The sequence below is a fragment of the Trichechus manatus genome, unplaced genomic scaffold, assembly GCF_000243295.1.
Source record: "Trichechus manatus latirostris isolate Lorelei unplaced genomic scaffold, TriManLat1.0 scaffold00024, whole genome shotgun sequence".
Classification (NCBI taxonomy): domain Eukaryota; kingdom Metazoa; phylum Chordata; class Mammalia; order Sirenia; family Trichechidae; genus Trichechus; species Trichechus manatus.
The window spans coordinates 8,404,281-8,431,652 of record NW_004443960.1 but is presented as its reverse complement, the minus strand read 5'-3'; the positions used below and the strand labels follow the sequence as shown (position 1 = coordinate 8,431,652).

Below are 27,372 nucleotides of genomic sequence, written 5' to 3'. Positions count from 1 at the left end.
ACAACTTTATTGAGAGATACTTAACATACCATACAATTTACCTATTTCAAATATACACTTCCGTGACGTTAAGCATATTCACAAAGTTGTGCCACCATCAGTCACCACGATCAGTTTTAGAACATGTTTATCATCCCCCCCACCCCACCACTAATCAGCTTTCTGTATCTAGAGATTTGCTTATTCAGGACATTTCATAAAAATGGCCATAATATGTGATCCTTTGGATTGATGGACATTTGTTTATTTTTTCTCTGTAATAAATGGTACTTCAGTGTAAGAAATACAGAGCTTGTGTATATGTATGCTAATTTTCCTGGAATGGATTGTTAGAAATAAATTTCTTTTAAAAATATATATATATTTTATTGAGTTTTTGGTGAAAGTTTACACAGCGAGTTAGGTTCCCGTTTGACATTTCCCACACAGATTGTTCGGTGATGTCAGTTGCATTTATCACAGTGTGTCAACTTTCTCTTTAATTGTTCTCTGTTTGTTCCCTTTCCAGTACTCTAGTTTCCCTGCCCCCTTATCTTCTCATCCTTGCTTTTGAGGCATTGTTGATCATCTGATTTCATACTGATGGTTTTTAAGTAGGGTGCCGATCTTTTGGGTAACAGCCTTTGTTTTGTGTGCCACTCTGCTACTTCGCTAAAAGGTGATCTCAGGATAGGCTCGGTTCTAGGTTTAAAGAGGGTCTCGGGGCGACCGTCTCAGGGAGTCCTGTTCTCTACTGTTTGTTTGTCTGGCTTTTTTTTTTAAATAAGAATTTGAGTTCTGCTCCATATTTTTATAGAAACAAATTTCAAGTGAACGAATACTTGACTTTTCGATTTTAATAAAGACCATCTTTGGGGAGGATAATTTAACTATATAAATTTGTAATCCAGTCAGCAGTTTGACACCATCCATTTTGCTAGACCCTCGGTATCAATGGGCCTTTTTAATATTTTTCACTTTTGTAAATCTGGTAACTGAAAGTTGATATCGTGTTAATTAGGGAAGCTGAGCAGATTGGTTAGTTGTTTGAATTTCTGGTGAACTTCTCCTTTGTTTTAAGTTGGGTTGTTCTTGGATTTTAGGAACTCCTTCTATTTTGGATCTTAATCCTATGGCTATCCCATTTTGCGGTTACTTTCTACCTTCTTATCCCAGTTGTTTGCTTCCACGAAGCCCTGTCTCTCTGGCCAGGCATGCTGGAACGTCTTTCCTTGTGCTGTACAATTTAGCAGATAATCCGGTTTCTTTTGCCAAAGAAGGCCATGGCAGTGCAGTTATAAGCTCCTAAGATGCATGGTATTTTATACTCCTCCCAATGCCCAGCACAACCTTGAAGCCAAGTGCACAGCCAGTCACTGTTTTGGCTGGATTTGATTGATGGTTAGGTTGATCCTCTAGGGAACAGATGATTTTACATAGTGAAGCCCAACTGAAAGTCCCAAACAAATAGTTTTATTTAAAGAACACAAGTTAATATGTGGTTTTCTTTGGGGGCTTTATTTTCATATAACTAATTTAAATGAGGCTTATTTCAAAGTATAGTGCTAACTGTCAAATTTTAACAAAGTGGGTCTACCTGGTACCTTTAGGCTCCACTAACTTGAAGCTGGGCAGGCACTGACCTGAGCATCTGCAGCGACCCCCAGAAGCAAAGGACCAGAGAAGGCCCAGTGTGGTAGGAAGTGGGTTCCCAGCCAGCCAGTTATTAGCCAAATACCCAGAGTGTGCAGAATCATAAAAATAGTAAAATCAGTGTACTTTCAGAGTCTTGGTGTCAGTTGAGCAACAGCTTTGCTGTTACTATGACCAAAGGAATGCATAGACTTACTGGGGGCTGCCGCTATTTCAAGCGTCCTATGGCTCCAGGTCAACAGGCCATGAGTGGCTTCCTCTTAAACCTCTTAGAATGATAGCCAGAGTCCTTATCATAGCCTTCAGGGCCCTCCAGGCCTTGGCCCTGCCCGCCTGCCATCTGGAATCTCATCTCCACCGCCTCCCGTTGCCCACTGCCTGTGCTCCCGTCTTGGCACGTAGCTGTTCACTCCATCTAGAATGTGCTTCTCCAGGACCTTTGCTCAGCTGGCTCCTTCTCATTTTGAGGGTCTCAGAAGGTTGTTCAGATGTTGCCTCCTGCATGGCCAGTGGTACATGCCCAAGCCCTGTGGCTCCGTCACTTTACTCTGGTTTTCCCTCCGTGGCAGTCATCACCAGGTGAAATTCTCACTTGGTTCCTCCTGCTAGAAAGTAAGCGCTGTGAAATCCGAGAGCTTGTCTGTCTTGTTCTCCGCTGAACCCCCAGGAGGGCCCAGCCCAGCTCTTGGTGCATCAGAGGCCCCAGAGAAGTAGGTTGACTGAGGGAGGTGGGCGGGAAATACATGCATGCCTTTCCTTTCCAAGTCATTCCTGCCTTGGAAAGAAATTTGTTAGCAAAGGAGTAATTAAGATGTCTTTTTCGTTAATAGAGTTATTACTGTAATTGCAGACAAATAGGGCATGCCCATCTTTCAGGGGGACTGTGAAATCCTTGGTAGTGTCATGATAATGGATTAGAAATGATCTGTAAGTATTACATCTGAGGCAGAGGTGAAGTTTTGCACTTAAGAACCATGTGTGGAAACTGCCTGCTCCGAAAGAGGCTTTACTTACCTGGTCAGGCACAAAAGGAGCGGGTGTTTTCTCGTGGCCCAGAGGCAGTGTGGTCTTTGTGACTGCCAATGTCACATTTGCTGGCAAACAAAGTTTATGTCGCCTAGTCAGCACCTGCTCTTCTCCACCCACTAACTGCCTGCAACGGGTGGTAAACTTGTGAGCCGTTGGGCCCTGGAAGGGAGAGAGTACTTTTATTAGACTTGGGGTGGTGAGGAAAAGCCATTCAGACCTGTAATTCCTCACCTTATTTTTATTCTTTTAAAAACTTCGCTCCTCTGCTCCCTCCAGCTTCTGTCCGGGGACTGGCTATATTCCAGCGTCCCACTTGCAGCCCAGCCTTGTCTCACATGCCACAGTCTCCCCTCTGTCTCGCAGAAAAGGTCCTTGAGTAACTCCCCACCCTGAGGAGTTTCTGCTTTTGGTTGCCATTGTCCCTGACTCTGGGAATGCTGTTGGAATTCCCAGCTGTGGCACTCCCTGTACAGGGGACGTCTCATAACGGTTCCTCCTCCTGCTCCAGCTGCAGGTTGGTGGTGCCAGGGAGGGTTACTCAGGGAAAACCTTGAGTACCATATGCCCTTCAGGAGAACCCTTTTCCTCAGGCCCACATGGCCCCGAGTCCCTGACGTGTCAGTGGAGAGCTCCAGGGGGCTGCTGTGGGACCGTGGACCTGCATGACCCTGAGTCTCTGAAGTGTCCGTGGAGAGCTCTAGGGGGCTGTTGTGGGATCGTGGAAACCCACCCCTTCAGGAGGTACCCAGCTGAATTCTAGCTCTGCCTCTTGGTAGCCATCACCTTATTAGCCTTTCTGAACTTAAGTGTTCCTCTTCAGTGAAACCTTTCCAAGGTGGATTTGAGAACAGAAAAGATAGTGGACATATAATTGTACTGTTCTGCAACATGGTGGATGGGCTGTATGGCCTCCATTCAATCTGACCCCTTCCAGTTAGCTACACACTCATGTTTTCTTTTAAAAAACCTTTTTTTGAAGTATAACAGACTCATAGTCAGTGTGTTATCAAAGTAAACATAACCCATGTAACCACCACCCTTGTCAAAAATTAGAACATTACCCAGCAGATCCCCTCGCATTTGTTCCCCCAGGTAACCGCTACCCTGACTTCTCACACAGCCTGCCTCTGTGATCAACAGCCCAGGATTGTGCTCAGCTTCTGGATCATTTTTGGTACATCCTGTGTCTCTCTCAGAGTTGGGGGATCAGCTGTCTTCCTTGCTCCTCTCAGCTTAGAGCTGGGTTTCTATACTTTGAGGGTTTTTTGTTTTATTTGTGGACTGGAACATCAGGAAATTGATGGTGCTTGAATTCTTCAGAGTAAATGCAGTGGAGCTGTGTGTGTGTGTGAGAGCGCGCGAGCGTGTGATGTAGCTCTTCAGAGCCATTTGGTAGCAGTTCTTGAGCGCGTTGTCCATAATTGCTGTTGGAAAGAGCATGGCCAGTTGGGAAAGCTAGATGTCTGTGAGAAGGACGACCTGGTAGGGAGGGAGCAGTCACGGTAGAGTTTGTTGTAGCATCATTTGGAGAAACAAGCAAACAAAAGCTGGAAGCAGTCATCAGTAGGGGGATGGTTGAGTGAATCATGATCTGTTAGGGAGCTAGTAGACATTAAGTCCATGTGTATATCTACATATGTATATGAATATTGACTTTGAATGGCTGTAATCAGTCCATGTAATGTGAAGAGTACACCTTTTTTTTTCCCGTGAGAAAAGTGTGCACACAGTGTGCACAAGTGTGCGAGAACACCGAGAAAGTCTAGGAGACACGTCACAAGGTGGTTTCCTTCACTGGATCAGAGTGGAGGTCATTACCTTCCTTTTTCATCCCTGCATTGCTTGCCTTGCTCCTGTGAGCATTTCATTCTTTAAAAATCCAAAAGTGAAGCAAATATGAAACCAGCTTTGTTCATAACAGCCAAAAACTGGAAACGGCCATATGTCGGCATATGAGTGGTTAAAAACAAATGGACACGTCTATACCATGGAACGCAGTTGTTGTTGGGTGCCATCGAGTCGGTTCCAGCTCATAGCGACCCCATGTGACAGAGTAGAACTGCCCCATAGAGTTTTCATGGCTGTGATCTTTACTGGAGCAGATTGCCAGGTCTTTCTCCCATGGAGCCCCACTGGGTGGGTTCGAACCCCCAACGTTTGGGTTAGCAGATGAGTGCTTAACTGTTGCGCCACCACAAGCTGTTAATACATATGAATCTCAAGGTAATTCTGAGAGGTTACATATTATGTGTCCATTTATATAATATTCTTGAAATGATAACATTATAAGGGTGGGGAACAGATCATTGGTTGCCAGGGGCTGTGTGGGAGGAGGGGCACACAGGAGGGAAGCGGGTGTGTTTATAAAAGGGCGCCATCAGGGATCCTTGTGGGGACAGAACCGTTCTGTATCTTGACTGGAGGTAACCCATAAGCCTACACGTGATAAAACCGCATAGAGCTGAATGCCCACAGATGCGCACAAGGCAGTGTGGAGAGAGCAGCATAGGATCGGTGGGTTGTCGCAACATCAGTACCCTGGTTGCGATATCATACTCTGGTTTTGCAAGATAATACCATTGGGGAAACTGGCTACGGCAACTACGGATCTCTCTGTATTTCTCCCCATTACATGTAAATCTAAATGATCTCCAAGTAAAAAATTTAATTTAAAAATGAAATCAGGCTGATACAGTAGAGATTGTGCAGGAGTACGCTCTTTTTTTAAGGGGTCCTTGTGGCGCAAATGGTTAAGCTCTCGGCTGCTAACTGAAAGGTTGGTGGTTGCAACCCACCAGCAGTTCCGTGGGAGAAAAAAACTTGACTGTTTGCCCCCATAAAGATTCCAAACCGAAACCAAGCCCACTGACATTGAGTCGATTCTGACTCATAATGACCCTGTAGGACAGAGTAGAACTGCCCCATAGGGTGTCCAAGGCTGTAATCTTTACGGAAGCAGACTGCCACATCTTTCTCCCACAGAGTGGCTGGGGGGTTCAAACTGCTGACCTTTTGGTTAGCAGCCGAGCGCTTAACCATGTGCCACCAGGGCTCCGTAAAGATTACAGCCTAGAAAGCCCTATGGGGCAGTTCTGCTCTGTCACATGGGGTCGCTATGAGTCAGAATTGACTCCATGGCACCTGACAACAAACAGCAACGCTCCTTTAGGAGTGCATTTTAAAAAGTCTGCATTGGTGAGGAACTGGAGCCTTGCCAGAGTGCCATGCCTCTTTGCTAAGGACCTTTTCTCCCCCCACTTTTACCTGCTTAGTGCCTCGATTCCTGCAGAGCCTCCATCTAACTTGTACTTGATCCAAGTAGCAAGCATTCATTCCTCCTTGAGGGAAGGGCCACGGGTTTTGCCATTTGGCTAGGTCTTACCTGTGGGGGGAAAGAGAGAGCAGAAGCTCCAGACCCCAACAGACCAGAGATCCCCTTGTGACAATGCCACTTCTCCAGTCCTAGCTGTGACCCTGGTCTGCTGGCAACAACTTTCTAAGCCCTACGTCCATCTGTACGAGGGGAAAGCATCCTTGCCCTGCCTTCCTCTGGGGGTGATGATGATTACCCAAGAATGTGGCAGACGTGGCACATAACAGAGCCTAGTACACGTGAGCTACTGACTCATGAAACACTTGAAGCACATTTTGAGGTCTCTCACCTGTGGGGATGTGTTCTGCTGCCCCGCCCTGACACACGCTGTTCTCTCCATCCTGAACAACCGCTCTTCCGCGCTCGCCCCCTGGCGTCTGTGTGGGAAGCTTTCCGTCGCTCTCAACTGCTTTTGCTTCCTGCGCTTAACTGCTTGAGAATTTAAGACATAACTTCATGTGGATGCATAATGCTGAAACTCTTCATTTATAAGTTTGATACAAGTTAGTTTCTGGCTCCTTAGGCTTGACAGGACTTTCTACTCTGCCTCTTTTTAAATAAACTTTTTTTTTCCTGGAGTAATTTCAAGAAAAGCTGCAAAGTTAGTACAAGCCACTTAGTACGGAGTTCCCATGTCCCCCTGCCCGGTTGCCTCCAGCTTACATCACCAGGGTTCACCTGTCACAACTCAGAAGCCGGTATTGGTCCATTACCATTGCCCAAACTCCAGGCTTCTCTTCGGATTTCACCAGTTTTTCTCTCAACGCCCCCTTTTTGTTCCTGGACCACTCTGCCTTTTGAAGGGAATTATCTAAATTAACAAAGTTGCTTGAGTGTGTTTCTGGTTCTGAGCACCAGAATTTTGTGGGGGCTTTAAAAAAAAAAAAAGAGTGGTGAGGTCAATCTCCTAGAGATTCTGTGTAGTCACTCTGATGTGGATGTGAGAATCTTCCCCTCCCCCAGCCCCAGTAGATTCTGCTGCAGAACCATGCAGGCATGGCTGGGAACCACAGGCTTGGAGGAGAAGGTGATTTCCGATTCCAGATGAGGTTCCTTACGCTGCTGATGAATTTAGAGAACTAATTACAGACATTTCTAGACTGTCCTTCTGGATTATGTTTGGGACTACCAATTAAAAAATAGTATGGGATTGAAATTTATATACAGAAAGACACTGGTTTTCTAATTTGTCTTGATAATTCCTGTTTTTAGTGTTCTTAAATATGTTCAGAAATGCTTATTAATTAAATTCTTTTTGTCATTTGTGAAGAACGTTAGGCTTTTTTTGGGAATAGTTTAAGAAGTGTGATCTGAACTTTAAAAAGTCAGATTATATGTAGAATGCTAACCTAGCCAGAAAGGTTTGTCACCAGTTTTGGGGGTCGCCTGGAACTTGGGGTGGATGAATTGTGTCTCCATGACGTTAGAAGGGTGAGGGGTTTCAGGGGAGGTAGAGTCTGTTTTGATGAAGAGAGAATCCCTTGAGACCCATGGTGCCACTCTGCTTCATTGCTTTCCTCTCCCTTCCTCCTGCCTGTGTAAGAAAGGACAAAGGAAGCTGGGAGGAGATGCCTGATGGGACCAGGGGAGAGGAGAGGAGGACTGAGCCAGAAGGGGGCTGACTTTGGATTCAAGGTGAACGGATGGAGCTGGGGGGTAGAAGTAGTTCTGTAAGGCTCCATTCAACCAGTCAGGGACTAAGCATTGGCCATCGTGCTCCGTGTGTTCCACTGTCTTAATAGAGCTCTAATTTTGGTCACAGGTTCTATCACTAGTGAGAAAATTTGAGGAGGAGTCTGGAGGGCTGAGTGGAGTCTCCTCGCCTGAATCAGGCGGAGCTGGATCTTCGTGGCCAAGGCACCACCTGGTGGCAGTGCACGGACTCTAGCTGGATGCCTGTTGAGGGCTGATTGCAGTGTTTAGTGGGGGGGGGGTTGATAACTTTTTGTGAAGTGACAGAAAATGTCAGAGCCAACAGATTGACAATTTTACTCTCTCTTCATCAGTTACCACATCCAGGAGTGAGATTCAGGTGCTAGATTTGTGCTTCGACCATCATTTCCATAGCAACTGGCATGTGTTCTCTGGCGGGGGGCGGGGTTATGACATCACAAATGGAAGTTAGTGGGAAGAAAAGCTGAATATATGTAAGCATTAGCATCCTCAAAGTAGAAGGAAATATAGGCCTTACAATTAGCCAAGGTAGCTTTTTGTGTGTTTCTAAAGCCACTCTTTTTAAAGGTATTTTGTGCCTTTTATACACACACACACACACACACACACACACACACACACAATTATGCCTCTGATACTTATCACAAGATTTGTTGCCAAAGGTTTCCCAATCAGGAGTGATGGAAACTATCTTCTGTTTTATTTCTAGGTGTGGTGTGTGTATTTTGGAATGCTAATTGCTTTACTTTTTTCCTACAAACATTTAGCATATCAGGGACACATCTAAGTTATTTGAGGTATTGCGTATTGTCATTGGCGTTTGCCATATTATTAAATGTGTTCCCAGTCTTATCATTTGTGTCAAAAAATAAGTGTTTTCGTTCATGTTTGGCCAAATCAGAGTTAACAAATGTCTGAGAAAATTGCAGCTGGTTGGGGGAGGGGGCAGACCGAAGGGGGATCACTATATAGCGATGGATGCACAGGCATGCCGTCTCACATTTCTGTCTGTGGTAGTAAAAGAAGGCACTGTTTTACTGCCTTAGGGTTTAGGATATTTCTGGAAGCCTATACAAACTTTGGGTGGATATCAGGCTCTTGTCACTTATTCTGGTCCAGGGATTTACCATGTCTTAATTAAATTTTTAATCCTTCTGCTGAACTAAATCATTTATGAGGAGCTTTTTATAACTAGATACTCAGTCCCTCAGGAGGTAGACTTGAATTGCCAACTTAACTGAAAGGTCCCTTGACAGTTGGTGGGAAGCTTCGTGGGGCCCGTTTGTCGGCCAGATCGTGTTCCCCACACACATGGTGGACCGACCAGTGAGCTGTTGTCAACTCACAGACACTGGCCTCCATGGGTTTAATGGGCGGAAAAGAGCAAACTGGTCACCCCAGCATGAATGTATAACCTGGTCTGCAAAAGATGGGAGTGCTGCTGCTCCGGAGAAGCTGGTTCCGTGGTAGAGCTCAGCTTCCCTTGTCCTGTAGGGGCTGACTGTAGAGAAATCCTGCCTTGATTAGCACTAGACGAGACCCTGCATTTTACAATATGTTGAGTTGTCTTCAGTCACCATATTGCAGTTAATCCTGCTACCAGAAAAACGAAAGTAGAATTTATTTTTCCCCTTTCACCCTGTAAGATGTTGTGATGATGAATCACAGATCTCGTGGATTGATCTTGATTTTTATGATTGCCGTGACTTTTGGTGAAAAAGCACTCTATCTGAAGTCACCAAAACAAGCCCTTAAAGTTACCTTCTTTCAGCTGTAATCTGAATTTATTTGTATCACATAATCTGACTTCACATGACCTCCTGAAAACGTAAGCCTTGTCTGTATGTCAGAATTATGAATCAGTTGTAGAATTCTATGACTTAACGACAGTTTAGACTGCTTATATCTACATGTCCTTATTTTAGGAGTGATGCCTTGTTTTATATGCAGGAAAATATCCATTTGTCACTTTTGCGTTATAAATCATGTCTTAAAGCAATTATACTAGAACAATTTGAACTGAGGAACTAAATTTTAAAAATCAGGTACACTTCAAGCAAATTATTTTAAGATTTATGGTACATTCACATAGTGTATGTCCTGCATCTGTATGTATGTATGCAGTGAAAAATTGACAAATCTCTACTGCTGCTCCTACAGAACCTCCTAATAGGTTCTTGTGTATCCATCCTCCCAGTGTTTCTTTATGTACGCAGAGGGAAATAAGAATTTATATATTCTTGTTCCAACACACCCCTCTTCCTTTTTATAATGAAAATTGCACGTGATACTTATTGCTCGGTATCTTGATTCTTTTTGCTTTTTCAGCTTTCCGTATAGGTACATTGAGTACGTTTTTTGTTAAACTGCTGTGTAACATTCCATTGGTGGGATGTCCCGTAATTTATTCATTTAACAAGCCATCATCAGAGTTTCTTCCTCAAAAAGCATTTTTATGATGATGTAGTTCTACGAGGGTACATGTGGATTAAAGGCATTGTGAAGTTTCTGATTTTTCTTTCTTTAGCACATCATACGTTTTATTTACAGTTTGAGCTAGTGAAGCACCAGCAAAAACGATTTCTCCCCTTTCTGTCTCTGTACTGAATATACACATCTGGTTGTTTACCCTCTCCCAACTTTTTTTTTTTTTATCAGAGGGGTGTGATGGTGGAGAAACTGGGTCAAAACTGTATATATGTTTGTTCTTTAAGATCACTTTTAACTTAATTATGTGTATCTATTAATATTTAATAAAACTTTAAGAGACTGTCAGGATTGAGAATGATCATCAGTAAATGCTCAGTTTGGGTAGTAATACTTAATTTTTGCCTTCCAAGAATTTCTAAAGTGTTTGAGATCCTTAAGAGGAAAGTAAAAGCACGACTTACATACCATCAAGAATTATTTGAGGGGTTTTATGAAGTAATCTGATAGGTTGGGATGTTGGAGAGTCCCTAGAGCGGGAACGGGAAAGGGTGCTATCCGTGGTGCTGAATCCAACCTCACGCTAGGTCCAAACGGCAGAAAGGCTCTGAAATTTGGGAGACCAGGTGCACACTTACCTAGCTATTTAAGATAGCACATCTCCTGTTTGTACCCGAGACTCTTAATTTGTTTTGAAGTGCCTGATGTTGGGGAACGCTGACTCTGCAACATGGGTGCCAACATTAGTTCCAAAGAGCTGTTTGTACGTGAGGAAGAAAAAGTAGAGTTACATATGAAGTATGGCCTTTTTGTCCGATGGAGCCTATTTACGTCCTAAGTGTTGCCATATCCTCTTCTTTCTAGTTGGTGGACCTGTGTCAGTGTAAGATAAGATTATGTTTTGTTATTTTTTTAATTTATTTTGTCATCTTTGAGAATATACGTGGCAAAACATACACTAATTCAGCCGTTTCTACGCGTACAATTCAGTGACATTAATTACATTCTTCAAGTTGTGCAAACATTCTCACTCTCCTTTTCTGAGTTGTTCCTCCCCCATTAGCGTAAACTTACTGCCCCCTAAAGTTCCTGTCTAATTTCTTGAGTTGTTGTTGTCAATTTGATCCCATATAGATAGACTTAAAGAGCTCAGTGCTCAAGGCAGACATTTTCTTTACTAGTTAAGCTAATCTATTGTAAACTGTTTAAGAAAGAAGACTTCAGGGGATATTTTTTTGGTTTAAGGTTTAAAGATTTTCTCAGAGCAATAGTTTCAAGGGTTCATCCAGCCTTCTTGGCTCCAGAAAGTCTGGAGTCCATGAGAATTTGAAATTCTATTCTGCATTTTTTCCTTTTTGAATTAATGAATAACAATAGTGATGAGAATGTTACAATTGTAGTTTACACCTTATATTTGCCAGTTGTTGCTTAAAAGTTTTGAACCTCAGCTTCTGATGATAATGTAAATGCCTTCGAGCCAGATTTTAGCAAGCATGTAGAATGACAAAATCAATTTATCAGTTTCTCAGTCCTTTCTAGATTCTTCATAATGCCATCTTCCAGTAACTCCTCTTCCCCATGCTGTGTGCCCTCAAAACTCTAGTCCTGGTTTTTGCATGGATTTATACTTTGCTTTCATTATCCAGTAATTGTCAGGTGACCTTTGAGAATGACAATGTGATGTGTTTTAGGCACTGACACGTGTCCATGGTGAAAAGTTAAAATGTTCATTCTAGTCTGTACTGTTTTGTATATATTTAGTAACTCTTTTCAATAAAATTTTCCCTAGGATTGAGTTTTAATGTGTTGTTGGAAACTGATTGCAAAATAATGACTTGAAATTTCTACCTCCACACAATAATTTATTAAGGTTCTTAAATCTAAGAGTATTAGAAACCTGTAGTAGAATAAATTAAATTAAGAAATTTTACATAAAACAAAGTTTTAAATATCGCAGATGGAGCAGATTATTGCGTGTTCAAATTCCATTCAGTTTTTTGAAAGCAACAAACATTCCTATTTAGTGAACACACTAGTAGTGAACACCTTTTGGATTAGATTAGATATTTTTATTACGGTATAATTAGAATTTACTAGAGACTAGGAATTGTCTTATATATAAATACATTTTTGTTTATTTAATCTAAGCCATGAAAGTAAACACCATTGAAATTCTTTTGTTTTCTTGAAAGCTGGAGATACAGATGATCCACCAAGGATTACTCAGAACCCTGTTATCAACGGGAATGTAGCCATGAGTGACGGGCATAACAACACAGAGGAAGACATGGAGGACGGTAAGTTGCTGTGGCCTCCTTATTTATAGTGGGCAGGACGCTTGTCGGAAGCACAGACAGATGCGATCCATAGTTCTGCCTTGAGTATGTCTTGAGTTTCTTCAGACTAGCTAGTTTTCAGGAGGTTGTGTCTGAGGAAAAGATACGAGCCTGTTTTGGTTTTGAATTGCAAGATTGCCTACAAATTCCAAGGTAAGTTGATTCTCCCCAGCCTAGGTGAGAAGATTGAACCAGAGGAGTTTGTGTAATAGATGGGTATTTACTCATTCCTGCAGTTTTCCAGCCACTGTTAGTAGTATCCTATTCAGAACAACAAGTATATATATCTTACTCGCCTTTCCTTTCTGTTTGCAGCAAGATACTTCAGACTTTGGAACTTGGCTTTCCATTGCATTCTCCTTGTAGCGTCTATATCAGTTGTTTGTAGCCGATAATCCCTCCCCACTCCCATGAGGTGTGAAACGAGAGTCAAGCTTGGGCTTCGTTCTCCCGTACTAACCTTTGGTCTATATCTTCTACTTGAAAAAGCATAGGCACGCGTACACGCATGGCCATTTGGTGCCTAGGAAATCACTTTTTTCTTTCGAGGGTATTTCTTCGTTATAATTTATCAGATAATGTGCTGTACGTTTGCGAGGTCAGAATCCTGAGAAGGTAGCAGCCAGTAATCACTTTATGCAGCCCCCGGAATCTTGCAGTGTAATTTGAAACCATGTTCTGTCAAAAGCATGTCCATCAATCCTCATGAGGGTTGTGTCCTTCCCAGGGGAGTAACGGGGCAGTTGAAAGAAACCATCAGTCACGGGCTGCACCACCAGAAGGACTGCTGTCCAGACCTCCTGCCAAAAGTTCAGCCTCCATGAGAAACTGCAGCAGTAGTTGAGAGTTCTCTCACAGTGCGGTTTACCCCTGGCAGCTGGCTGAGGCAATATCTGAGGAAGGTAAAGAGGCGTGGTCTCAACCCCGCAGCTTTGTTACCTGTGGAGTGCGCTTTCCTCTTAGACGAAGGGCAACGGTGTGGGTGTGGTCTCTTTGGTCTGTGGGCTGTTGGTGGTTTTATTTCAGACACCAGAGACGCCAAAAGTGGCTCAAAAGCACATTTGGGAAGGCATGGCCAGGTCTAATGGACAAGGTGTGAATTTGGGATAGGTTCTAGTCACTTGTGGAGCAGTAACTGGCCCAACCCAGTCAGAGCACGCCCATACTAGTTACCACAGAGCAATTTCATACTAGTATTTCTGCCAGTTTTTTGGTTTTTGGTTTTTTTTTTTAAAGGCGGGAGGCGAGTGGAGAGCATTGGGAATGCTGTCTAGATGTAGATATTAGGTAGAGCTTCTCAACCTCGACACTGTTGACATTTTGGGTCAGATAAGTCTTTGCTGTGGGGGGCTGTTCTGTGCATTGTAAGATGCCGTATCTCCCCCACTCTCACCCCCTGTGACAACCACAATGTCTCTAGACATTGCCAGTGTCCCTGGGGGTGAAAATTGCAATGGTTGAGAACCACCAGTAATGGGGCCTAATGTAGGTAAAATCCCCTTTCTTTCGAGACAAGTTTTACTGAGTTACTAGTAGTAAGTGAGGGTGCCAGAACGTACAACCTAGAAGTGCATATGCTCCTGTTGTGAGTTCTTAAATGGAAAAAGCTTATTATAGGGGAAGGTAGAACGGTCTTCAGTACCATGTTCTTCCTAGTTTGAAATTTTAGGGGCCCTTCCAAAGGCAGAAAGGATAAGAGAGTGAAAAGGTCGTGTCTATTTCACAGCAGGACAAAACCTACTTAAAAGATGACTTATTTAAGCTCTCTCTCTCTCTCTCTCTCTCACACACACACACGCGCGCGTGCGCACACACACAAAGGGAAATAAAGTTTTTTCCTTCCATTTTCCCCCTTTTTGGGGAGGAGGAGGTAGGAAGATGGTTCTTGTTTCAGGAGCAGAATTCTTAGGTCAAGGCAACATTTTCCAAGCTGATCTATACTGTGAGGAATGTTGTTCTGCAGGGTGTAATAAATGTGCTGTGAAGAGTGTCCAGAATTGTAGAAAGTTTGAGGAGTGCTGGGTTAAAGAAGTTTCTTTATCGCAGAACTTCTTGGAGCCTTAATTAGCTAACGTATATTACTTCTCCAAAAAACTTATGGACTCCCCGACTTTAGGCTTCAGAACCTTGTTTTTCCCGAATATCCTGTTAACACTTCAAATCAGGACACATGCTCGGGAAAACACTGGATTAGAATTGTCTTGGACTCAAGTTACCAGTGCCTCGACTGGTGTGCAGAAAAGCCTTCTTATAAGGGAATTTTGGGAGTGAATTAGAAAAATGTATGGTTGGGGTGGAGAGCATTAAAAAAAAAAAAAACCTGTTAACCTAGAATTGTGGGCAGATATCAGAATCATTTTCTAGTCATACTTACTCTACTTTCACGTTAGTTTTTCTTTAGACGATCAAGACAAGCTGTAGAGCAAATGCAGCCGTGTTCGACCGAGGTGGACCTAGATTTAGATTGTTGGTACCAGTGTCGGGGATTTAACTAGAATTTGCAAAGACTTATATTAGAATGAATTGTTGAGGTTTGATGAAATCACTTCACGAGAACCATTTGGAAAAATTTCAGGCTGACCTTTTCAATTTAAAAACCCAAAGCGTGGTATCTGCCTCTCCTTTCCTCATGTAACCAAGCCCAGGATGGTACATTGGCCTTTGCCCTGTGAAGATAAGATTGGTGTTAGTATGGGCACCATGGTTGTTCTGTGCTATATGCTGGCTTGATGCTGCTCCAGGATTGGGCAGAGGCAGAACTGGAAGGTGGTAGGTTAACCCCGGGTCAGATGTTGATGATGGCAGTCAGCACAAGCCCGTCGTGCCGTCACTTACAGTAAAAGGAGGTGTGGAGCAATGAAGTAAATGCTGTGTTCATGTCAGTGGTATCCGGGTGAATAAGAGTCTATTTGGATGAAGTATCGATTCTGCAAGATACCGGCTATCCTTTATAATTCCAAGTGTACTTTTTTTTGATCTTTTTCTTTTTTAAAATAATTGTAGACTCACAGGGAGTTGCAAAAATAGTACATTGAATACTGTGTGCCGTTTCCGCGTTTTCTTGAACAAAGACATTGATTGGTCAGACTCCTGTAGTAATTCCTCACGGGAAGATAGGCCAACCCTCTCTGCCAGAGATGGATATTAAGTCTGCGTCTGTTTTTGTTTTTGTTTGTAGGGCCTCCTGTCTTGACTTTTTGATATTTAATATAATTTTTCAATTATTCTATTAGTATGAAGAGTTTAGAGCCACTGGGGTAAAATTTTTATTCCTGTGAAGTCTCATGCTAAACTTCCCGATTAGCAAACTCAGAAAGATAAGTCTGTTCTAAGAATGTACATGAGGCAGAAGCTTAGTGTATTGTTGAACAAATGGGAGTGAAGCACTGTGTGCCAGGGTGGTGCCAGGCAGTGGGGACAGAGAGATGACTGCAGTGCCAGCTCTGCCTTGAGGGGCTTGCCACCTAGTAGACTTGGTGCCACACAGAGTGTCACCATGCTTTGGGTCTGTTGGATATTTGAAGGATAATTCAGGAGGTTGACTAAAGAACAAAAAAGCATTATTTACAGTATGTATCAATCTTGTATATATAAAAACCTAATCCGACAAAGAGCTCGGTTGTGTCTGAAAACCGAATAGGTGAGTTAGAAGAGAGGCTCAGCCTGCGGCGTTGGGATTTTAGGTTCCAAGAGTGCTGTCCTGTGGTGATTGGTATCTGGTTGTCTTCTCTGCAGGTCCTTGGGCTCTGTAAAGCAGGCATGCTAACTCTCTAAGGTTGGCTCCATGCTTAGTCGCTGTACTTAGTGTGAACAAATCTTGGGTGTTAGATCCTCTGTGGTCGCTTTGTAAAGCACTTCGGATAAGCCACATAACCTCAGGGAGCCTCAGTTTCCTCACCTATAAAGTGGGAATCAGGTAGCACCTGCCCTTGCCTACCCTGCGTGATTTAAGTACTGCTCAAACGTGATCCGTGGGTCTGTAAAAACACACGGCAGATGTTTCTCCTACATAATTCCGGACATTATTACCTTGAACAAGTTTCTTGCCTTTTTAGTAGACTCTTATCCTTCAGAGGGATCAAGGTAATACCCACCAGCCAGAGATTGCAATTGGTGATTCTCTCGTAGACAGGACTCCCCTCTTCTGCTGCCCTTCCTTCCAAAGGGCCTCTGCTGAGCTGGGTTCTGTGGAGTAAAAACAGGTGATGAGGTAAAGCGTTTTTTAGAAAAGGTAAAAGTGACCACTGTCACACACATTTTTGATTTTTATTTATTTGGTAAAGACTACTACCCTCTCATGAGGACTGTTGGACATGTTTTCTTAAGAACAAATTCAGTCAGTCACAGACTTGAAGCATGCAATTTCTGTACATTGAGAAGTGGCGAATACTGAGAACTCACTTGTGTTTGGAGCCTGAGGGATTGTGGATTCAGCCGTGACTGCCTCTGGGGGCTGAGGACAAAGGGTGGGCATGTGTTCTTCTGGACACACTCTTGCTTACCCAAGCCCGCCAACCTCACTTTGTGGAACCAGGGAAGGCAAACCAGCACCTGATTCTAAACCAGGAACACCTGCCAGGCACCGCCTGTTATTACATAGAGCATTGCTCCCCTAAGTGTGGCCCTGCTCCTGTGCCAGTCTGCAAACTGTCCCTGTCTGTGACGAGATAGGTATAAAAAGTGAGAGAAAACATTCAGAAACTTATATAGCAATTTGACCGTGCCACAGTAATTTTATTATGTTTTATGAAAGTATCGATCAGTCACAAATTCGGGAGTTGGGGGGGTAGAGGACTGTTCTTCATGAAGGTAGTTTGAGAAGCATTGATGTATGGAGTGAGACCCTGCCGGGTTTGTCAGAGCTTGTGAGTCACACACAAACCAACATCAGCAAATAGTACAAGGTGGAATTTTGAACTGTGACTTTGAGTTGACTAACCCACTACCAAACCCACTGCCATTGAGTCGATTCTGACTCATAGGGACCGAAAGGACAGAGTAGAACTGCCCCATAGGGTTTCCAAGGCTGTAAAACTTTATGGAAGCAAACTGCCACATCTTTCTCCCACGGAGCGGCTGGTGGGTTTGAACCTCCAACCTTTCGGTTACCATCCAAGCACTTTAACCACTGTGCCATCAGGGCTCCTTTCGAGCTGACTAAGAGGCACTGTTAGTACTTCACCTTTTATTGACAGAAACCTTAGTTCCTTAAATTGACCTTAATTGTTGTTAACATCTAAGAATTTATATTGTTTATGTTGAGAAGATGGCCAGTTTCTTGAATTTTTTTATGATCCCCACAGAGGGAGTCCAAGCTGATATTTCACAGAAATTGTGAACTGATGAAGTTAACATTTATTTGTAGGCAAATTCTTAGCCATCTTCTTGCCTCTTAACAGTGCTGTGCTTCCAGGGGAGTGGCGGTTTCCCACTCACCTTGAAGTCTTTATGTGCCAGGCGGGATATTCAGCTCTCCTCAGTTCCTCTTCTCCAGACGACACCCAAGTCTCAACTCCTTTTCTTTCTCTCCACAAGTCCTGTTCTTGAACAAAAGTTCTGTGGGCCAGTCTATTCCTTTCTTCCGAGACATGGTAGCACAGACAATCCTCACAAGATACGTTCTTGAATGCAAGTGGGGAGGCCAGGGTGTCTGTTGTCGACCCTCTGAGTTCTGGGTTTCGTAAGGAAGCATTCATTTGTACAGAAATTATATGCCAGGTCTCCCTGTTTGTAGGCTGTTAACAGACTGGAAATTATCCGGTTATTTTTCCGAAGAGTTAAGTTGCAGCAGTGCATTGCAGTTTCAGAGAATGTTTTACGCTGTGTTTATGCTAGTGCTGAGTTTTGTTTGATGCCCCGGCCTCTGTGACTGACGCCGCGTTCTCTTGCAGACACGAGTTGGCGCTCCGAGGCCACCTTTCAGTTCACTGTCGAGCGCTTCAGCAGATTGAGCGAGTCGGTCCTTAGCCCTCCGTGCTTTGTGCGAAATCTGCCATGGAAGATTATGGTGATGCCACGCTTTTATCCAGACAGACCACACCAAAAGAGCGTAGGATTCTTTCTGCAGTGCAATGCCGAATCTGATTCCACGTAAGACAGTTTAAATGATGAAGTCACAAATCCACAGATAATTCTGTTACATAACTGGAAGCCAAATTCGATCAGCTGAGCACCATTTCTTTTTCCTTGCTGTGTCCACATAGTTCTTTTAATTTTAAATTGGATTAAATATATTTCCCTCTTTAAAACCTACTGGTAGGTATTGTATCCAACCTAAAAAAGTATGTACTTTTTATTGCAACTAAAAAACTGTGTGTGTTGGAGTCCGCCAGCTCATGGGAGTGTAACGGATCACCTTGGCCATGTAGCTTGATTCTTGCCCTCCCATTAACGGCCTGAGGTGAAGTGGTAGTTGTTAGGAAGTTCCTCAGGCTCTTCCCCCCTTTTGTTGTGTGATAGCTCATTCCTGATGGTTATTCAGAAGATAAAATAGTTCATGGGTGGCACAAATTGTTAAGTGCTGGACTACTAACCAAAAGGTTGTAACCCACACAGAGGGACCTGTTTTCTGAAGGTCACAGCCTTGAAAACGCTATGGAGCAGCTCTCCTCTGTACACACAGGGTCACCAAGAGTCAGAATCGACTGAAGGCACCTAACAACAACCGAACCCAGCGCCACTCCTGCTGCCATCAAGTCGGTTCCGACTCACAGCGCCCCCACAGGACAGAGGAGAACTGCCCCATAGAGTTTCCAAGGCTGTAATCTTGACGGAAGCGGACTGCCTCATCTTTCTCCCCCACAGCGGCACGTGGGTTCAAACCGCCAGCCTTTTGGTTAGCAGCCAAGCACATAACCACAACGCTACCAGGGCTCCGCACTAACAGCAGTAACATTCAGAAAACACAAATTAAAACGTTCTTTGAGGTTTTTGTAACTTGGGCCCCTCACTTATTTTAGAAAAAAAAAAAATTTTTTAATATAATTTCTAAAATGAAGTATGATATAAAATGTCTTAAAATTGATAAAAATCTTGGTGGCCTATTCAGATGAAACCAGAGTTTAGAAATTTCACATTTTCATGAATATTTCAAACTTTCTACCTACTGGTTCTGAAGCAAAAGTTTCTGAATCTCCCCTTAATCAGCAGTAAATGTCACTGTTCAACTTTTAGCAGAAACCCAGTTGACAGAGTGTTTGAGGGTACATGGGTCACCTGTTTGCTCTTTCATTCTGTGACAAGGAGACCACAAGGACCATGTCTGCCCGAGTCCCCCTGCGACCTCCAGGTTGTTGCCTTTTGGAGCCCTTGTTTGGCTCCAGCCCATAATCCATTCCTATCTCTTTTTACGTCAATGTTCAGGAAGTGCCAAACCGATTTTAGGATGCAGCCAAGGCCAATATATAGGATAAGTTTTTTTCCTCCTGGTGTTCCCGTTATGATCTCATCTAATGGGTTTTGGAGCAGGACTTGTGTTGGTCTAATAGACAGCTCTAACCTGAATCATTGTTGGGCACAAAGTGTCACTGCCAATGACATCACTCCACCCCTTGTGTTTAAGAGTCTTGAACCGTTTCAGGATTCAGTTGTAACACTCATTTAAATAGCCCCATTAAAAAACAGCTTTATTTTATTTTTGTTGTAGTTGAGACTATAGACAGCAGACCATACACCAGTTCAGTTTCTGCATGTACAGTTCAGTGACATTGATTACATTCTTCAAAGTGTGCAGCCATTCTCACCCTTCTTTTCTGAATTGTTCCTCCCCTGTTAACATAAATTCACCGCCCCCTGCAGTTCCTATCTGCTCTTTCAGGCTGCTGTTGTGGATTTGATCTCACATAGATCTTAAAAGAGCACAGTGTTCAAGGCAGACATAAAAAGCCTTATTTTAATTGCAAACCTTTACTTTGGTGGCTCTTTAAAGTGATCTATCTTTTGGGTTTTTAAACATTTTAAACACTGATGCAGAGACCCCTTGGTGGTCTGCCCCACGACTCGGCTGCATCTAGGGTCTGCTCTCCTGTGGCTGTGGTTTGATGCTGATGGCCAGCGTTCTCCAGTGCTGTGTAGGACAGCCGCCAGGTCAGGTCGCTGAACTAGTCCTGCTGGAAGCCCATGTTTCTGCGCTCTTCCTGAACAGGGACGCACGAGTGGACTTGCTCAGAGAACCTGAAAGCTGCAGGGACAGAGGTGACAATTAGAAGTGACAGCTTTATTAGTAGAATCTAGGAGATTTCCATCTGTTCATCTAAAAACAAACAACAAAAAAAGCCATTGTCATCATTCTCTTTTACTTTTTCTATTCTTTTTAAATTATATCTGTGTTAAGTACCGGCAGTATTAGCTGATCAAAAAGCTGGTCTTACAAAATCTAAGACCAGTATTTAAAGTTCAGAAACTTGGTATTGTATCGATACCAATTAAAAAAAAAAAGCAGCTTAAAGATTGTTTAGGCGTTAAAAAACTTTTAAAACGAATAAATAAAAAAATAAAACCATGAATTAAAACACTACAGACTACATACGGGTACCCCTAAACCCTTTTAACATTTTCCTCCATCAAAGGTTAAATGTGGGCCCCCTACAAAAAGGGAGAGAGAAAAGGAAATACAAACAGGAATTGTCATGGCTGGTTTTAGTGTCTTTAAGAAAAGTATAAACTTTAGTTAAACGTGTCAACCAAGGCTTAGACTGTTATTTGTTGTTGAACAGGTCGTGGTCTTGTCATGCACAAGCCGTGCTGAAGATAATAAATTACAGAGATGACGAGAAGTCCTTCAGCCGCCGGATTAGCCATTTGTTCTTCCATAAAGAAAACGACTGGGGATTTTCCAATTTTATGGCCTGGAGTGTAAGTAACCGTGTGGTTAGTCCCAATGATCTAAGCATTATTGCTTGTTCCCCCAATTCTTCGTATTCTTTAAATCCGTCTGTTGATTTTAGATTCAAGACGTTCGCTGGAGAAATTGGACAGGTGTCTGTGAGAATGCATTTTCTCCACTTTCCTAACTTAGGTTTTTAGCAGTCATCTGGAATCAAGTCTCATCTGTCAGTCAGATATTGAAAGGCAGTTTGTAGCTTTCCTGATGAGCAAAGTTTCCTTTAAAAGAAATGATACTTCTCAGGCCCCATCCCTGGGTCAGGGTAGTGCTGGATAGATTCGTGGAACTTAGTCTCAGGTCGGTGCATTTGGCTCCTTCCTGCAGAGGCGGTGACTAGTTAGAACAGTCCGAGGGGTGTTACTGCTAAGCTCTCTAGCCTGAGTTCTTGCAAGCGACCCCTGCCCTAGTCCGTGCACACTGGTGGGCAGACACTGGTTTCCTCCAGTCCATACTGTGGACTTGGCCCCGAATGCCTCAGGGCTTCCTTCTGGAGGGGCCACGCAGTCACTGCTCGACCCCTGTTGTACAGAGAACAAACCGAAACACTTGAGAACTAGAAGTCAAAGTGGGATGATATAACACATGGGATTTTATCCCCCTGATGGCACAGTGGTTAAGAGCTATGGCTGCTAACCAAAAGATTGGCAGTTCGAATCCGCCAGCTGATCCTTGGACACCGTATGAGGCAGTTCTACTCTGTCCTGTAGGTTTGCTATGAGTCGGAATCGACTTGACGGCAGTGGGTTTTTTTTTTGTTTTGTTTTGTTTTGTTTTTGTAAAAATACAAGGCACCGGCGTTTTTCTGGAGTAGAGCAGTTGTCTGTATGTTCTTAAGCAGGTTGGATATTCTTATCTTTTTCATAGGAAGTGACCGATCCTGAGAAAGGATTTATAGATGATGACAAAGTGACTTTTGAAGTCTTTGTACAGGCGGACGCTCCCCATGGAGTTGCGTAAGTTTTTCTTTAATTGGGGGCTATTAAAAATGGCTTTGGGCTGGAGTAGAATATACCTCGGCCCGTATTTCGCGGACGTCTGTGTGTCCCCCGAATGGATCCCCTGTGCTCGCCCACTGGCCACACATACACAGATGGGGTACGATGGGTCACAATGGGTTACGATGGGGTATGATGGGTTACGATGCGTGCCTCATGCGCCTTGTTAGTTTGACAAACGCAGCGAGCAGTTTGTACATGCTGGAATCTGTGCGAGGCGCTGGGGGTACCGTCATGATCAAAGTTACGGCTTTCTGTCCTCAGAGAACTTCCAGGCTGGTGGGGGAGTTAAGACCACTGAAGAACTAACTACAGCTGAGATGCTCTTCTTTTTTTTAAGAGAGCAGGGGCGTAAATATCTGGGAGCATTACAAATGTACGATGAGGGGGAGCAGAGAAAGAGTTGAGAAGCGCAGGCAAGCTCAAATGATAAGTGAGGCATCAGTAAGCATAGAGAAACCATCCAGTCACAGGGTCCAGGGAGGCTTTGTGCAAGACGACGCCCCTGCCCTTGAAGAGTGTACGGGGTTGGGTCAGTGGTTGATGAGGAGGGACAAAGGTAGAGAGGACAGCAGGAGTAAAGACAGAAGCGGGAGTGCTTGAGATCAGGCAGAGTGGCAGGAAAGTGACCAGTGGATGGAAGGCTGGGAGGAGGATAAGCTGGGATGGGTTGTAGAAAGCCAAGCTTTTTAAGGTGATTGCCCAGGGGTAAAACAGTAGCACACGATATAGGAAGAAGCCGAGTGGCAAACACTAGTGTTATTTTTCCTCTGTTTCCACTCTGGCAAGAGTGCATAGGATGGCCTGGATGGAATGGCAAGGGAAAGAGCAGTGGGGAGCCCAGCGCATTCTGTTAGTCCAGGCCGGGTCATGGCTCTAGCAGCCTGGGTGTGGCACTGTGAATGCAGAGGAGAGGGTGGGACCTACACAGCCAGGCAGCTGGTGGAATGGAGGAGCCAGAAGCAAAGGGAAAGAGTGGAGTCAGAGTTGACTCCAGGGTGAAGGCGCAGGATACAGGAGAGTGAGGCCTGTTTGGGGACGGGGAGGGTGGGGAATCCGTTTGAGAAGTTGTGTGGATGCATCATTGGGTTCTTGAGGTGAGGCACCTAGTTTGTGCCAAGGAGGACTTGAGGTGGAGTTGGGAGAGAGGGATTTGGGGCTGATCCTGGGTGTGAGGAGACCGAATGGAGCCAAGAGAGTGGAAAGTGAAGGTAAGTCTATGGGGGCCGCCAAGTTTAGTGGCCAACAAGAATTGCATGCAGAGACGAAAGGGTGCTGTGAGCTGCTTTAGGGTAGCACCTAGGGCTGGGGGCTCACTGTGAAGTTTGCAGGTTTCCTTCATTGCTGGTGACACTGTGTGGTAGAGCGACCTCTTGGATTTCAGGAGGGCAGTTCACAAGCCTGCGTCCGATAGATGTTTCATGTCTATTTATGCAGTAATTCTACTCAGGACACTCAGTCTACGGGAATAACAGCAACTTTCTTTGCCGTTCCCCAGTTGCTCGCCTGGGCTCTGTGTAATAATCAAAATGGTAATAACCCCTGTCCCCACCCTGAATGGTTCGTTTGATTATGGGCCATCGATACAGACGGGTACTATCTGGTGGGTATCCCATAAAAAGAGCATCTCCATTCCAAAAGGCGTTTTGCAATTAAGGTCATCCAGCTGGTATTTTTGGCTTGACTTTAAGGTATGAACATTCTTTACTGTCTCCCTGTTTTTATGTCTGTAAGCCTCCCTTTACCCCTCCTCCCCGCTACGCACCTCCATGCTGGGGGGCCAGTGCACAGTGGGGCTGGAATAGCTGAGCTGCTGCTGGAGTCCCGTTGTCCCACCAGCAGACGCCTGGAGAGCTTGGCCCAGACCTAAGGGTGTATTACCCTGGAGCAGTTTAATTCTGCCCTGGGATTCTTCATGACAGCTCTTTCCCTACCCCAGAGTTAGTTTTTGGAGTCTGAGAAAAGTAAATTCCGAATATGAGTTATTGGCTTTCCTTGTAATTGGATGGATTTCAGCTTGAAGAGCAGGGGTCAGAATCACCTCGGGTAGCACTTTCAGACCTGTGCTCGGGTTGTGTTCGAGTGTCGGGTGTTCTGTTTGTGGTGGTGGCGGTGCTCGTGACGCGCCTCTGACTGGAAATCTGGACTGAGGTTTTTTGTTTTTTTTGTTTGCCATCCCAATCAAAACAGATTTCTGGGTTCAATCTTGTCAAAATCTGTTTAACCATTATCACCTTCTTTTATGATTATGATTTTTAAAACAACCGCCTATAATTCAGGACACTTGGCGTTTTTAAAAAATGTTTTATTGTTATTTTTAATTCTCTAAATACACACACACACATAACACATTTTAACCAGGGCCGTTTGGTATAGCTAGCCTGCTTCCAAGGTTGTGAACTAACCCCTAGAGTCACAGCACTGTTGATCCTGAACGTCACGATTGCCGTGACATTGACCTTCCACTTCATGCTGGTCTTTTAGGTGGGATTCAAAGAAGCACACAGGCTACGTCGGGTTGAAGAATCAGGGAGCGACCTGTTACATGAATAGCCTGCTACAGACTTTGTTTTTCACAAATCAACTACGAAAGGTAAATGGATGGTGTTTCTCTCCCCCAGCCTCCCACTCACCCTCTGTTTTCAGGTATGTTAAGGGATATGCAAAGCCCTGCTAGCAAACTTTCCAGTGTTCTCTCCCTATGCCACTGAGCACCACCTCCACCAAGAAGCGCCCTGCTTGATGCCACTTGTTTATATTCCCTAGTGCGTAGATCAGCCTGCTCCTTTTTAAGCTAACTTGGATGATCACAATTTTACTACAGCTAACATAATTTTACAGGCCTAACTTGGATTAATTCTCATAAGAAGTAACCTGATATAAAAGTTGACGTTACAGTTTTTTTAATGTAAAAGCTATTAGCGGCAACGTTTGAAAAGTCAACTAATTGAAAAATTGCTGGCTGCAGTGTCTAATGATCACTAATTATAGATACAACTTCATTAAGAATATTAATAAAAATAACAGTCATACCTCGAGCTTAACGTAGGATGTCATTTGCGTTTTAAGAACTTCATATGAACAGCATGGTGATAAACCATAGGTAATTTTTAAAATTCTTTTGAATTTCTTACATTTTCCTAATTGTCTCTAAAGACTTATATGAGTTTTAAAAAATATTCCTGACCTATTTGGGGATAGTTAAAAGCCCGAGCAATTACCTTTAAGTCATTGCGATCCTAGAAATGATACTTTCACATAAAATTAAATTCTTATTTCCAAATCCATTCTTTCAGGCTGTGTACATGATGCCAACAGAGGGTGATGATTCATCTAAGAGCGTCCCTTTAGCGTTGCAAAGAGTGTTTTATGAATTACAGCACAGTGATAAACCTGTAGGAACAAAAAAGCTAACCAAATCATTCGGGTATGTATTAGAAATCGGCCTTTCCCATTCTGCTGCTTTCTTTGTAAGGATGAGTGAGTGGAGACTAGAGTGTAGGCATTCCATGTAGGGAGGCTTGGCCATTTAATTATGTCAGAGTGTTTTTATCATTGTATTTTGTTTCACCTCTTTGGAAATGGAAGCTTTCTTTTAGAATTTTGATTCAGAAATTATTCACCGCTGAAAGTTGTCAAGAAAAGAGCATGTGTAATATTTAGATGTATGTATATTTACCTGCAACCACCACCTCCCCTAGCACCTAGATTTTCAGAACAAGATACAGAAGTTGTGAGCATTTTGATCTCCACTGATACATTCAATTTATCCTTGAATTATAAACTGAAACCCATTGCCACTGAGTTGATTCCAACTCATAGTGACCTTGTAGGATAAAGTAGAACTGTCCCGTAGGGTTTCCAAGGCTGTAATCTTTACAGAAGCAGACGGCCGCGTCTTCCTCATGTAGAGTGGCTGGTGGGTTCCAACCAGTCAGTTAACAGCCGAGTGCTTTAACCACTGCACCACCAGGGCTCCTTTTTCCTTGAATTATAACACCCCCCCTCCAAAAAAAGAAAAAACTTTCATAAGAAATGAACTTAAGAGTATTGGTTGATTACTATTTACAGTTTAGTCTCTTTAACCTGAGTTAAACTTTTTACTCTAATTTGAAATTTGGGCGTTTAAACGTAGGTGCTCATTTTCTTTCAAAGGTGGGAGACTTTAGACAGCTTCATGCAGCACGATGTTCAAGAGCTATGTCGAGTGGTAAGTTCCAAGCAACAGTTGTATGGTCCTGACATTGAATGTTTGAAGCAATGTCAGAAGCTGGTACCAAGTAAAACCTCAGACTTACTTCATGTCACTGTAGTTTAAACACACCCATCTTTATTCAGGACAGAAACGAAGCTAGAAAGACACAGCAGCAGCTATTTAGTTTAAAAGCCAGAAAGGATGAAAAAAGGATTAATTGCTTGAAGTGTTAAGAGAGGCTTGAATTTAAATAGGGATAGGCTTAATGTGTCCAACTGGTAAATATACATGAGATACAAGTCAGAGATACAATGGATTGACTTAGCCAGCGGCCCTGGTTGTCCTGAACCACTTCAGAATAGTGACTTCTGTTAATACTTCAGCCTGCAGTGCCCTCCTTCGTGTTGTCATTGAGGCCCACCTCCTGTTCTGCTAATTGTACGATCATTGTCCCGTCAGGAGGACACACACACCCCCACACACAACATGAAATGGCTATTCAAGGTGATTGGCTGGGCAAGGTGTGTTTTTTTTTTTGCAGCACTAGCTGGGTTGAATCCAGTTCATTAAATATCCATGGACAGACCAGTCAATCCTGTTGACAGGCTGAACCTCATTAAATCTCTTGGTGTGGACCATTACGAGTTTAGTGATCAATTTACATGATTTTCCACAGAGGTAAAATGAATATATAAAATGCTTCAAAAGGCACTACAGATTACTAATTCATCCCAAAGGCTGTATAAAGGGCTTAATCTCAACTGTTGCATGTAGATTTTTTTTTTATAAATACCCAACCGAGGAAGAAGATTTTGTATGTTTTTTTG

The 27,372-nt window shown here is 43.5% G+C and overlaps 1 protein-coding gene across 4 annotated transcripts in view; it reads left to right on the top strand.

Annotated features, from left to right (window-relative positions):
- The window catches only part of USP7 (ubiquitin specific peptidase 7), a 67,277-nt gene that overhangs the window by 19,840 nt on the left and 20,065 nt on the right, over positions 1–27,372 (top strand). The window contains exons 1-8 of one of the 4 annotated variants that reach the window (XM_004373244.3): positions 7,045–7,061; positions 12,328–12,432; positions 18,363–18,561; positions 21,186–21,324; positions 22,220–22,308; positions 24,835–24,943; positions 25,647–25,777; positions 26,506–26,560. In XM_004373244.3, coding sequence (XP_004373301.2) covers positions 12,390–12,432; positions 18,363–18,561; positions 21,186–21,324; positions 22,220–22,308; positions 24,835–24,943; positions 25,647–25,777; positions 26,506–26,560 — 765 coding nt within the window. In that variant the 5' untranslated portion in view covers positions 7,045–7,061; positions 12,328–12,389. Of the gene's footprint in view, positions 1–7,044; positions 7,062–11,444; positions 12,433–13,198; positions 13,374–18,362; positions 18,562–21,185; positions 21,325–22,219; positions 22,309–24,834; positions 24,944–25,646; positions 25,778–26,505; positions 26,561–27,372 lie in introns of those variants that run through there. The other 3 variants (XM_023728460.1, XM_023728459.1, XM_023728458.1) reach the window with 3 other exon arrangements.